Source organism: Hesperophylax consimilis, chromosome 31, assembly GCF_061612785.1.
Source record: "Hesperophylax consimilis isolate HC1 chromosome 31, BYU_Hcon_1.0, whole genome shotgun sequence".
NCBI classification, from domain to species: domain Eukaryota; kingdom Metazoa; phylum Arthropoda; class Insecta; order Trichoptera; family Limnephilidae; genus Hesperophylax; species Hesperophylax consimilis.
In genome coordinates, this window is record NC_142866.1 from 5,201,457 (window position 1) to 5,216,583 (window position 15,127).

The 15,127-nt window shown below is 32.6% G+C and overlaps 1 protein-coding gene across 6 annotated transcripts in view; it reads right to left on the reverse strand.

Annotated features, from left to right (window-relative positions):
• The window catches only part of Fhos (Formin homology 2 domain containing), an 86,931-nt gene that overhangs the window by 34,303 nt on the left and 37,501 nt on the right, over window positions 1-15,127 (reverse strand). For all 6 annotated transcript variants that reach the window (XM_089649923.1, XM_089649924.1, XM_089649921.1 and 3 more), the window contains one exon: window positions 7,385-7,494. In XM_089649923.1, coding sequence (XP_089506049.1) covers window positions 7,385-7,494 — 110 coding nt within the window. The remainder of the gene's footprint in view (window positions 1-7,384; window positions 7,495-15,127) is intronic.

Sequence of the window (15,127 nt, forward strand, 5' to 3'; positions counted from 1 at the left end):
TGCTAGTCGAGAGCTTTACCCCTTGACCACGGAGGCCGTCAACCGAGATTAGTATGTTTGATGAATACTTTCTAGAAAGTAAAACTATTTCTTTCATAAAATTCACCTTTACTCAAGCACCCATGTTTTGCTATCGGTTCTAAAAACGGTTACACATTTGGAAGACGACACATAACATATTTGACCGTTGGGATTCCTATTTCAGTTGATGATCTAAGTGTGGAGACGGTCATCGATTTATTGTTTGCTGTGTATTATAATACAATCTGCCAATATATTTATAAATAAATATCGTAATATATTCGTTCATTTAAATTATTTCCGTAAAGTAATATTCATAAATGCAAATAACAAATACATTGCTTCCCATTTAGTCACGAAATAAATACATTTTTATATTTATGTAACGGAATAAATCATGTCATTTTGGATCGATTATAAATCATTGTTATATTTAAATCGTAAATCAATTTGTCTTAACCATAAAGTAGAAACTTGTTTGTTTGTCTGAAGCAGTAAAAAACTAGAACGGAGAGCTCTGGCATCATGGAATTTGCAAGGTTTTTGTCTTATTGAAATCTTTAAGCAAACGTTACTTTTTTCAAATGGCAACATCATAAATTGTGGGATTATTAAATATAAAAATAACAATAAACTAAAAAAATGCAGGACCAAAGAATATGATTTCCCATTGAAAACTTCTTAATGAGATAAATTATTATATATCAAATACCTAGATATTGTAGAAAAAAATATATTTAAATTCTTTTCAGAGGGCCGTTGCAAGCGTTTGCCACATAGACAGTGGTTTGCCATTATTACGGTAAGACTTTTTTTTTCCATAATGAAGAGGTCGCATCACAGGACGGTATTATTCGGTGTCTCGAACGGTTCCATGAAAACTCAACACAGTGAGTACTCAACACATCTTTAAAAAGTGATATAAAGTCATTAAATATAATTTAAACCTAACCTAACCTACTTAACCCAGTTAATAAAGTTTTTGTTTCATCACTTTCCATGCCTTTATATAACTTTTTAAAGATGTGATGAATTATCATTTTGATGATTTATCCGGTCACCCTCTTGAACACGTACACCGGGAGATGGAGCTCTCAGGAATATATAAATACCAAAGAACAATACACTAAGGTTAAGGTGTTTCACAAAAATTCAAATATAAAATTGTTATCCAATCAGCGCCTTTTGTTATTTTGACCTTTGATAGGTCCCAGTCAAAGGCCAATACTAGGTCTATTTCAGCTTTTGAACTAATTGTAATAATTTAAAGCTTTTCAGTTGATCATAATTTGATTCAACGTTTAACTTGCCTGGAACGGCATGTAATGGGCATCTTCCAAATGTAAAAAAATACGGTCATTTTATGACAATTTTATATTTATTTGAAATTCTGTGAAACATCCCAACCTTCGAAAGATATTCTAATCATTCTGTGACAAAGTTTAATGTTTTATTTTATGTTTTTTTAACATGACGTGTGCACCTACTCATAATACTAAATTAGAATGCAGGTTCGTGACGTGCATTCTAAGGTTATGACTATGCCTGTTGATTTTTACCTGTCCTTATGGTTTTTTTTCAGCACTTTTTATTGTATTAATCTTTCAATTTTGAATACATCCGAAAGTCTTCTAAAAAATCGGGTACGCCGGGTACAAGTCTGCTAGTGACTTTATAATTAGCTTATTTATAATAATATTCCAAAAAAAAACAAACACTAAGGACGGGTTGTTTCGGAGAATTTGAACAATTCATCAAATTTTAACGTTCATTTTCGGGTTCTGTGAAAGACTTATTCAAGTTCTGTTGTTATATCATTGTAGGCTAGTTGCTTGACTTGAAAGATTTTTCAAGTTCTGTTTTTATTTCAGTTCTGTCAAAGACCAATATCGACAAGTTTCAATCATCACGGTCAATAAACCCGAAGACATAGGCCGTGGGGGAAATTATTTATCTCAGTACCTAATATGTGGAGTTCATGTAAAAAAAAAGCGAAATTATGATTGCTGCATTTTAAAAGATTTTATTTGTGTTTAGTGCAGTCAACTTAAGTAACTACCTATACAAAAAGAAATCAACTTTCTACCAAAACCTATTGTGACCGGAATTTTGAAGTGTTTGAATCTATGTTAACATTATTTCACAATAATGAAAAACAGCCGACATTTTAAGTTGGTCAGAATTGGTAAGAACCATTAATGGTCAGAACACATGAATGTGTTCGGTTCTTTGATATATGCGTTATATTTTTCAAGTAGGACATGTATTTAAATAAAATATTATGTACCTCGTAGAAGGGCTCAGTTAATTAAAAATGTAAGTGTTATTCATACTTATTCCTAAAAAGACTTATGAATAATGTGTGTAGGTAGGTACATACCACACAAGCTGGCGGTAAATTTAGCAAAATTGATACGCCTATTATTTTAAATAATAAAGCTTCGGCAACATCTAAAATAACGGATGTAGGCATTAAACAGTAAATTTTTATTTCCTTGATGGAAATAGAAGAATTATTATTACATTAATGGTATGGGGACAATTATATTGTTGACGGAAATTATTACTACGATTTTGAAAATTAGTATCTTGTGACGTCATACCAGAATTAACAGTTTCACAATACTTTTGCCCTTTTTGATACAATGTTTTCTGTATTCCCTAAAGGCGAGGGGCCACATTCAAAAATCTAAATGTTTTTTGAGTTTTTTTTTTTTGGTTTTTCGCAGAGCGCCAACACTGATGAGTATGATTACCCCGCCCGTGGGTCAATCGACATACCTTCAATTATAACTTTTAACTTGTGAACCGTGTGAGTTTTTTGTATTCACCTTAATAATCAATCATGTTAGTAAATACATCTATTTTATTATAAGTGTATTTTTTTTTGGACTGAGGGTTGAATCTTCCTCTCCAGGGACTGGCTCTTAACTGTTTTGAACTTTTATTTTTTTTTATTTTGGTTTGACTGAGGATTGAACCTCCTTCCCCAGGGATTGACCAAAATAAGTGAATCGCTTATTTTGGTGAAACATAGGCCAAATCCTAATTGGATGAACTGCTGTAAAAAAATTATGATGTCATTCAATTTCAGAGAACTTTTTAATACAAAAAATTATACGGTTACTCCACACGACTCTAAAGGCTTACGTAGAAGGTACTTACAAAGGAAAGAAAACGGATTACCAAGTACCTACGTATGTAGCACTGAAGACTGAAGTACCTTAATGTGGATGTGGATGTAGTAATGTGGAGATAATAGGATAACACAACTTGAACAAGGGCAATAGCGTTTACGATGTTTTTTTATAGAAAATGACGAGAAGAAATTCAAAGCACTCGTTGCAAAAATGCACCACTTTTTCTATTCAATTTGAACTCTCTCCTTTTTAACATGGCATCGATGGTTTGTATTATTAAAGTGAATGTTCTAGTGCGCACGCAGTTCACGATCACACAAGTGGCGGCACTTACCACTTACTGGCAGTCTGCGCAAAGTAATTAATATTCCCAACAAAGATCCAACGTTATGGGAAATATGTCACAAGGGATATATTAAAATTCTATAGACTTTCCACCAGAGTTTATTGAGCTATAGAATAACAAATCAATCGCGCTTGCTGTATATCTCAAATAAAACTAGTTCTATTGTATTTGAATTCAAAACATAATACACTTTCTACAACTAAGAATAAATAATCCTATTTATAAAGTAGTTTTTTATGTTGAATTTTTGAAAAAGCAAAAAAAAGGATTCTTAAAAGTGAACCGAAATTTGATTAGTTGCTTTAATGGTGAAATAATTAACACATATATGTATAGTATCTTAATACAAAATGAAAAGACATTTCATGTTGTTAAGTTTGTAAATTTTATGTTCAGCAAACATTTATTTCAGCTGGGATTTCAAAAGAAATGGAGCAACTTTCCAAAAATAGCCAACATACTAAAATTTAAAAAAAAGATATGAATATAGATTCTAATAATTATCAACAGTGGTTGTCAGTTGTCACTGCGATAATCGTTTGTCACCCCGACCTCTCATAATGAACCTTTCTTAGAAATAGGTAGACGCCATTTAAAAATAGTATTTGTACAGTTCAGTCAAAGCTTTTTTAAATAACTGGGTTAATTACCTACTTCGAAACCATCAAACAGAAACCCGGACTTTCGAAATCAGGTATTATTATTATTATTGCAATGACCGGTGAATATTAAATTTAACAAGCCACGCAAGAGCCCACAGTTCATGTTTTGTTCATGAGTTTTATGACCTGTAGAAACTTTAATTCGTATTCCAATACTTCAATAAGATCGTTATTCTGCTTTAAGTATGTGAACAAAGCTCTTACATATTTAAGCCTTATGTAAGTTAAAGTCTTCAGGGCCGTGCCACTCATTGAGGTATATAGATAGAGTCAACATTGGTGTTATTAAGTATTTGCCACGTACATCGGTTGATTGTCTTCTGTGAGACACCATGAGCTTTAGTCGGTTACAAGCGCTCACAGGTCTCCGGATAACTTCTAAATGCCGACATGCACGTTGAGATATTGTACAGAAAGCCTTACCTTTACCTTTCATCGGTAGGGTTTTAACATGAGCAGTAGTCGTGTAAATTGGATTTTTTATTTAAAAAAAATAAACCAAGGAGCCCTTGAGGTTGACGTGCAGATAACGCAAATGTTCCGGGCGTTTTTCAGTTCGTTCGCGGTCGGAAGACTCTGTCTATATACCTCAATGGCACCACTACTAATGAACTAGCGATGGGTTATGACTCATTTTATTAAGAGCGGGAGCCAAGTTCTATCTCAATAATTTCGTACGGCACAAAGAGTCAACTCAATTGAACAATGGCTCAATTGAACGGGAGCCGCGAGCCAGAGCGTTTGAAAATACTGTGCTCGCCCGAGTATATAGCCTGGTAGCCCGAGTATACTCCTCCGATATGGCTCACAGCTCCCAGATCCCAGCGTACGAATAATCGTAAGACTTTTGGTACCGGTGCGCCGAGAAAAATAAGATGCTAGGTACTTAGTAGGTGTAAGTACATACGTTCAAGTCCAGATGTCTGACTGTCAGACGCCGTTTATGGGTTTATAATAACAATTAATACTTGGATAAAATTAAGTGCGCTATTTTTCTAAAATATCTGAAAAAAGAGTATCCGTTCAATTGGTCTATGGCGCGGCTTACCGGGAGTCGTACGAATATGGCTCATCAAAAAGAGCTAGTTCAACTGAACGGCTCGCTCATGAACCACTCATCGCTATAATGATTACCATCTTGTAAATATATTAGCTTGCGCTCTCAAGATATATTGCGGATACGGGACGCGTATTTACAAAGCACGGTGACAAATGTAATTCAGGTTTCTCTAAAATTGTAATAAGCTGACAAACTTAACAACTTGATAGTGGTTCTCTTCTGCTGGTCACAATTTGTTCAAAAGCTGAAATGGACTTAGATTCGGCATTTAACGGGATCCTTTCAACCGTCAAAAAAGTGTCCAAATGGCCATTGTTACATTTGAATTTCCGTGAAACAAAGCTTATACCAATTCAGTTGGGGTAGACTGTAAAAGATTAGGTATACTTGTGCCAAATCACGTACAAAGCATAGTATATCAACTCACTCACAGTGGTGACTATAATAGAATAGCTTTTTTTTTGTACAAAACAATAACCTAACCTAACATAAAATAACCTAGCATAATCTAACCTAACCTTTATACAGCATTAGACTAGACTTTACGGTCATAATGTATCTTCCAATCTTATACTAAAATTAAGTCTATTGACTAAAATGGTAAAGGGTTTGTAAAAGCTACTCGATCACATCCGAGGTTAAAATGCTTTAGGCTTTGTAAAAACGCGTTAGGGACCTAGTGACTTGCGATATAATTTTATATATACACATATCACCCTTTAATTAAAAGATCCATTTAAACTTCAAAAACAACAAAAATCACATAAATTTGTTTTTGACCACTTTCATTTTATTTAAACTCAACCGGTTTCGGAAAAACCCTTCCTTCATCAGGAGAATATTAAAAACTGTTAACTGGTAAACAAATGTATGTGTTTTGTATTGTAAATTATGACGAGCCACAAAGTTAATGCTTTTTACAAATACGAAATGTGATGACTTGTTGCCATGTTGAAATGCTCAACACCTGGCGAGATGCTTCTTCTCAATGGTATCTTCGTTCCTCGTTTTGCCTAGTCGTCAAAGGACCCGGGTGATTAACGGTGTATAGGGGATATGCAGCCTCCATACAACTCCAAGCAACAACTGCGCAATACGGGAATGGCAAGGTAGCACCAATGTTCAACGAGAGTAGAGCAGATTCAACAGATGGTTGTTCAAACGTTCCATTAGTGTTGAAACCACTAGAATGATGCATGTAACATGTCGGTTTTAGTGTTTATTTAATTTATGTTTTTAAATTTCCGTGCTTTACTAGTTCAATCACTTTGAGATTGCACGTCCCAGGGAATTTACGTAAATTTGTTCAGCGACCATTTTATGAGTGACCCATATTCTAAAATCACCTGGTGACCGCTATTAGCGCGTATTTTCACCAGTGCCTGATGTTTTGAACACAACTATACTGAACTATTCTCGGGCTCCGTGAATCATACAGTTCCACCACCGGCACGAGTGTGATTCAGAAAGCACAACAAAATAGATCTAATATTTCAGTCTGCCATGATGTGTTGAGGTACTTACTACTTGTAAAGTTATTCATGCTCATTGCGCAAACTTTATATAGTATTCATTCACTAAAACAAACAATCGAATGAGATAATTAAATGCTAAGACTGCGTAATTAATAAAATGAACCTTTTATTCGCGAAAGTAACCTAAAAAATATCATTACGACCATTAATAAGTCTTTTGAAAGTAGTAGTAGTTTTAGGTTTCGGGTTTCATCTTATGGGGATAGTCTGAATTCTCGACAGATCAATTCGGCTTTAAAAAATGGCATCATAATTATATTATATGTAAGTATTACCGCTTTTCTGCATTGTCCAAACAAACACTTCAAATTTAGGAAATTAGAGTTATTTTAAAAGCAAGTTCGAGTTCATTGAAACGGAATTACAGATGCACAACCGAATATAATATAAATATAAAAAATTGCAATTTTGAGTACTTTCTTAACTACCAAAGAAAGAGCCAAAATGAGCCGAACATTATCAAACGTTCATTCAAAATAAATAATTTATCTGTGGTAATAGGTAACATCCTGTAATATTTATTTTGTATGTAAAAAAGGTTTAAATTTCCTTAGTTTAGGTTGATATATTTTGGAGAAAAAATAATTTGTGATATATGTGATAAGTGATATAATACTTACTTCTTGTGGAATCCTTCAAGCTCTTCCTGTTGCTCGCTGAGCGAGGACTCGAGGTCAAGGTAGGGGCCGTAGTCTCCATCCTTGTAGACCTGCAGGGCGCTATCATCCAGCTGCAAGGACAAACAGGAAAAACTTTACAATGCTGGAATATACTTTGCATCAGTGTCATCGTCATCACAATCATAAATTTATACACCTTTTATAGTAGGACGAGGTTTAGAAATATCTCAACTTAATGGTCATCCAATGATGAAAGCAAAACTAATGCACAATACTTGTTACGAGACAATACCCTAAATTAAAGTCGGAATCTTAACGACGTAAGTGAAGAAGCCGGGCAAGAAAATATCCGACGCGCGGCCTTGGTGTATTGGACAGACCTGCGTTTGAATTTGCCCTAGCAAATCTATAAAATAAAGTGAGAATTTGCCTGACATCGTATATCGCGGTTAAATTTGATTTTGAATTTGTACTGAGAAACCAAATTTCAAAACGCGAAATGGCGAAGCTGAATGCCAAATTACCATTTTCGATTTGTCTTTATAACGAATTGGTGTACCTACATTATGAATACCAAAAAATATGTTTTAGATAAACTGAAGGTTTTTCTATAGTTTCCCTTGATTAGAATACAATTAAAAAATTTAATTACTCAATAAAAAATATGAATGTAAACTACTAAAAAATATATTTTTCAATAGAAATGTATAAACGCGTAATAGAAACAACTTAAATTTTTTTTATATATAGTTAAGATTATTTGTGACAGTTTCCCTTGATTTACTTTTTAACTTTCTTATAAAATTATTTACAAAATAAATAAAAGCCACTTTTGTGCTTGAAATCGAGCGTTTCTAGACTCCGTTTGTCAGGCGATTTTAATGCCTATTACCTACATTCTTGACGATATAAGGCATACCATGAATTTACAAATTTTTGGCTTGTAGCTTCCACTTAAGGGAGACGTTTGGATCACTAAAAACGCCCACACCGCATTTCTTGCATCAAATTATGCAATTAGAAGATAATTAAATACATAAATATGCATGTATGTAAATTTCGTAATCATGATTACGATGTAACCGTATAAACTATGCAAATATTTTTAAAATCCTTAATTCAAACAGAAATGTATACTATTCACGAAATTATGCATGTAAATTAAAACTCTTGGTCTTATATTTTTTTCCAAATCTACACTCTTCTTCCTTCCACAATCAAATGCTTTTAATTGAAGAGTAGTATAAATCTTAAGATGTAAAGTAACAAATTATTGCAAAACAGAAAACACTTTGATAGATGAAGTAGTTTTGTTAGTATGAAGGTAGTGGAAAGGCGAATGAGATGGGGTAGAGGAAGGTGGGGGAGTACCTGTATATTCAGATGTGATCTTCAAACACGCTAAAGCCATTTCAAGCAACATTTCAATTCTGAATGGTAGTCTTACACCAACGGGAAACTGAGATGGATAGTGCTGCAAATATACTAAGTACATATTATTTTAAAAGAGTAAATTGTGAAATAACACAAATTAATCCAACAAAATTATGTGCGCACGCCGGGTTTTGAACCCGCGACCCCCGGCTTGCTAGACAAGAGCCGTTCCCCTCGACCACGGAAGCCATCAAATTTAATTGGTAATTTATTTAAAACTCATTCTAATTATTGGTAATCGATCACGGAGGCCATCAGAGTGCCTAAATCAAATAACAAAAAAATGATATAGGTAGTTATAGCATTTTCCCCCGGATTTGTATTCTGAAAAAAAAAAACAATTTATCAGTTTTATCTTCCCGATGACCAAACTTTTCGATATTGCCAGCTATTTACCAGAGATGCCAATCTGGCGAACTCTATCGATTCTGAAAGCGAATAAATTAATATCGGTTAAATCGAAAACAACTCAATTGAGCCATGACTATCGGAGTATCGCCATATTGGTTTCAATGTTCCGATCAAATAATGTTCAGAATTATCAGGAAAAAATGTAATGCATGCATGCGGATAGCTTATTACTCCATTAATTAGTAATTAACGCTTTTAGAGAATGTCGATATGGCCAAACACTCGTTGGTTTATATTTATAAGCATTTCGAATTTGTAAGTAACTGGGTTAAAATTCAAATAAGCATGTTCGTGCTAAGTATACAACGGTTTCACTCTTTGAGAAACCATTACTTTTTGTGTATCAAATTAAATAATGTTGTAATCACGGTGTTTTTTTTTGTTTCTAGTATTTTTCCTCTATTGCAATTTTATTTTTATCTATTTCATTTTTCACGTTCAAAATTATTACTTCTCATTTAAGTAATAATTTGAATTATTTATATGTAGTTTATGTAGAAGCCCTGTGGGCGTGGAAAAAATAGATTCTTAAAAGTTACCCCTGCTTACACAGAGAAAACTTAGTTAAATAAAATATTTCTAATTTATTCATAATCTATCAAAATTATTCGTTTTCCTGTTAAAAACTGGACTAAAAGCCTTTCAAGAATGAATTGATAGATTTTCTAACAAACTATCAATGAAACACGAATGTGTTATGAGGATGTCGAAACACGTGTTTCTAACAATTATAATACTGTCGCATTTCATGATTATATTTATCTGTATGAACACGTGTTATATATTCTGAATGGATTAATATTTTGTTATGAAATGGCTTGCCATTAAGTTTTTAACAGGATCTTAATAAACCAGCCTTACTGATTTTTCTCCGTGTAGGTAATTAACACATTTCAATTGCAGAGTCAAGGGCGCCTTTAATTAACAATATTAACTTTTGCTTCATCTTCATTATAATTGTTACAACTTGGCAATCCAACCATTCAAATTTTCACTAAAATCCCATTAATATTAATAAAAACGACGGGCGTAAGCTAATCTATCTAAACTAAGCTATCAGGTAATTGACGGCTACACCAAAACTAAAGGTAGAAAACAATTTAAAATAAACTGTAATACCGGCTCTAAGAGCATTGAAGCTGGCAACAAGTGTTCGCATTTACATACATAAGCACACACTTTAGCACAATCTTTTACACGTCTGCCCTGATGATGGACACTGTAATATCCGAAACGTTGGCTAAAAGGGGATAAAACGCAACACGGCATAATACCCCAAAAATAAATCACTACAACATTTTAATATAGTTATTGTACAACTCCACATTATTATTTTGTTGTAATGCTGGGTATTAAAAAAAAGAATATTACATTTGTGAAAACGTTGATAAAAGTCTATCAATAATGCATAGTGGTCATTGCAAAATTTGATGAACACTTAGAATACATAAGAAAGAAAATTGTTAAAAAAGTTGGATTTAGGGGGATGTCGATGATTTTAAAATGCAACATTTTTACTACATGAGTTAAAATTATGTAACAAAAATTTAAATATGATGACAACCAAACAACATATAATATATAATACGTGAACAGTGATGTATAAGCTCAAAATAATATGCTCCCAAATTATCTGCAAAGAAATATTATGTACCATGAAAATGTTTACAATTATGCTACGAGAAGACGCAGAGATTTTATACTTCCCAAAACTAAACTTTCATGCCACAAAACAGCGCGTTTTATAAAGGGCAACAACTTTATAATAACCTACCAAATGTCGTAAAGGAAGCCCCAAGCCTTAGCACTTTTCGTAGGACATGTGCTTTATACGTAAAAAATAATTTTTGATTGTTGAACATACTCACCAATATTATTTTAGTCACCTAGAAATCATATATAATGTAATTTTGTGTATTTATCTATTTCTCTTAAAATGTAATTGTTATTTTTTGTACATTGTATTTTTTGTATTTTTTATATTTTCCTACTAGATGTATGAAAAAATTTGCGTACATATAAATAAAGATTCAAAAACAAACACGTAACTATTATTTTTTTCTAATAATAATTATTGAAACATCTCTCGTTATTACGAATGAGCTGTTGAGTTTTATAATTGCAAGTAGTTGGTACCTAGTTATAATAATAATATTATTTGCACACCTTGATTCCTTATCAGTAGAATCTTATTCTGGAAGGAATGTTGGACCAACGTGATAAGATAAGCAAAATCTACAAAATATTTACATGGTTACAAAATATTTAAAAATAAATATATTTCTCCGGTACCCGAGTTAACCTACCTACTTAAGAAATCATACATTATTGTGGAAATTACTCGGTTAAATTCGTTCTCACATCAGAAGTCTTATAAATACTTTAAAAGTCATTACCAAATTTTAACTATAATTTAGCGACGCACTCTAGTTCACCGATTCAGAAGTTCATCAATTTAAATATATATATGTATATATATAAAAATAATTATAAGAAGCATAATTTTTTTGGAACATATTAATTATACTACAAAAACATTTTAAACTTTTGAGTGGAATCATAAGTACCTACTTACCTATAGGTAGCCCAAACAGAGTTGATTCCACAGATCAAAACATGATATTTGGTTTATCTATTTATTTTATTTATTAATCTTAAGTTAGCTCACATCTTCGTGGGTGCTAATAGTTTTATAAACATATAAACATGTACATTGTTTGGCAAACATAATCTTTCTTTAAATATTTCAATAAAGTTACAAAAAAGAAACATTAATAATTGAGATAGACATATTTTCTTAATTCATTTTTGAACTTATTAATATTTTCTATCACAGCAATTTCCTATATCATAACAATCTTCTGAGATTGAGTCGAACGCAGATGAATTGCTTGCATTGAATTACAAACTATATTTTCACTTTATAAATATGCAAATTCGATCATCTTGCGTACTATATGTATATGTAGAATACACTCGTCCCTTCTCGCTAAAAATAAGACAAAATACTGTTTCTCAGTGACGTTTAGCATGGACAGCCCTGTCGGAAGAGTCGACATTGTGCACCAATAGTAACTGACGTCCTTTCACAGACCTTGTATGTAATTTATTTGTGTCATTTTTGTTGAATTTATTAGATTACTGTTTCGAAATTGCCTTTGCCAGAAGGTAAATGCGTGTTATTTGGCGCTCGCACTTGGCCTACAATAAGTCGTGGTTTCCTTTACCATATCGGCAATAAGATGACATTTGTACAGAAAAGAGATAAGTGCCATTTTTATGATCAAATTAAGTCATTTGTAAATGTTGCAAATGTCGCATTGACTGTGTATGTATATCATATAAATATACTAGATTGGCACTCCAATAAACAAACGATTTAAAAATATGATATAATGTATCACTTTTTATGCTAACATGCCTACCAATTTTAGCACAACCGTGGCAGTGTAGATAATTTTGAACTATTATACCGACGCGACGTTTTGACTATTAAAATGGCGAAGTTTATACCTGCTGTGGCACGGTAAGGTTTGGTTGTGCCGAAACCGGGTGGTCTATTCCAACACAAATATATCCACCACAAAGATAATGATTTACAAGCTATTTTTGAACTTTTGAAAATATTCATACTTCGGTAGGGTTTTGTCAAGAATGGATACAAAAAAAATGTTGTTAAAAATTAAAAATAAAACAAAGTAATGAAAATCTCATTAAAAAATAAATAAATAACATCTTTGTCACATACACACAAACATTGTTTTTTAAATAAAAATATAGTTACATAATTATGAAAACGAAATGATAATATATGTTATACTTATCAATGTTTATGTTTTGTATAAATAAAAAAAATAATTTAAAAAAAAGAGTAAATATGAAATATTATGAAGCAAGAAGTTAAGAAGAAGATAATAATGAATGTTAAGCGAGTTGTGTGGCAGTCTTTCGTCTCTCCCCGGTGGGAAGTAGCTTAACGTTACATATTTATATTATATTCAATCATGCTTGGCTGTAACCTATACTGTGGGGTTTAGTAATTTTTATGCTAACCACACTATAAATATAGTGTTCTGTTCTGAACCGCAATGGCCCACCTGTTATTTTTTTAGCAATGCCCGCTGCTATATAAAGAACCAGCTGTATTTACAACTTTATGTAAATTTCCTGCAATTATCTGTCACTTGGAAGATATTACATATAATAAATGCAACATATGAGACTGTATGTCTGCTGTGTTGAAAAGTATTGTGAAACGAAAAAAACAATAAAATAAACGCTCTGTAGGTGGTCATTCAAAGATGCGCATTTAAAAAAATATTTTAATATACAAAAAGGGAGGCCATTGAGCGATGAGCACACATCTAAATATCTACGTTTGATGTTAAGTTTGTTATAAACCTACTTTGGTTATAAATGACTCCCAAAGTTATTGAATGTTCAAAAATAATATGTTATGAATCGAATCGAACCTACTGAAACATGGTGAAATGATTTTGGGATTGAATGGGGGTTTTGGCTCTAGAAGCTGAAGTAAAATAGATATTAATTTACACATAATATGTATGTATACAAAATTGCCACTTAGTTGAAATGACGAAGATGTTAACTCTAAAATAAAGTATCAAGATTTTGATTTTGAAATGTAAATTAAATCGATTTCGCGTTTTGGTTCTACAATCGGAAATGAAAGAAGAGTTTTTTTTAAATTCTTAAATAAATACATTCTAAAATTAAGAATGTGAAAGGTGTGGGATTCCGTTTTCTTGTATTAACACATTAAAAAGTGAAAATCGACATTTTGTTTTTCAGAACCTGCCACATCAGACGGTTTCAGATAAACAACTTTGGCAGTTTATTCCGCTATTTTCAGCATTTTTGCAATAATTATTTATAATTTACGCCAATCGACCTTGGAGCGACTGTTACGGTTATCATCGACGTAGAACGTAGGATTTTATATGTTACACCGGATGGCAACGTTTCAGTGTTTCCATTTCGTGTCGAAATATATTTCTACTGGGTGCAAAAAGTTCAGTGTTCGCTAATTATTATCTAACGTTGGTCTGAATGTCAAATCTATAACCATGTTTGCTCGTTTCTCGACTTATTTGTTCATTGTTCAGCCTTGATGGCAATTTGCGGGTAGCTCTCGGTGCGCGTAATACTGTTACTTTGTTACTCCTCAAATAATAATTATATACCTCTATACAATATGTCTATTGAATTTTTTCATTGACGCGCTGGCGCCAATAAAAATCGCACTGCGATGTAATAGCAATGTACAACAACTATTGTAGAGTAAAAAAATCAAAGAATTACCACTATTTTTACCTGTCCTGTCCTGTCTTACTTTTTGCAGTTTGTATAGTTCCATAATTCAAAAAGGGTTATTTCGAACGGAAAATAACAACTATTAGCTAGAAATTTCAGACAAAAAACAATGATAAAATATCATGACGTCAGGTCAGAACCGGGCGGCTTTCATACACCTTGCTTTTTCGCTTTCAAGTTATCTGACAAAAATGCAATCATGTTGTGATGTAATGTTTTTCTTAAATTTTCTAAGATAATAAGGTATGACTTATATTGGGAAAACATTGAGAAGTACAACAAAATTAGACAGAAAAATTAGAACAGCAAAAGAAATATTAGTTTACCTAAAACATTACAAGTTCTAATATCTTTAACAAACTTACATATCGTGTACATTATATTATATCTGTAGAGCGGTATTTATTGGTGGCACGTGTTATGTTTTCCGGCTTTATTTTCAGCAGTTTTCTAGGAGGGTTATTATTACGACTGTGTTTAGCAGCGCGCGCCCTATAAATGCAACTAAATAGCGTGCTGAGGCATAAGGCTCCGGCTGATCAGGGCCATCGGCAATCACGCTGT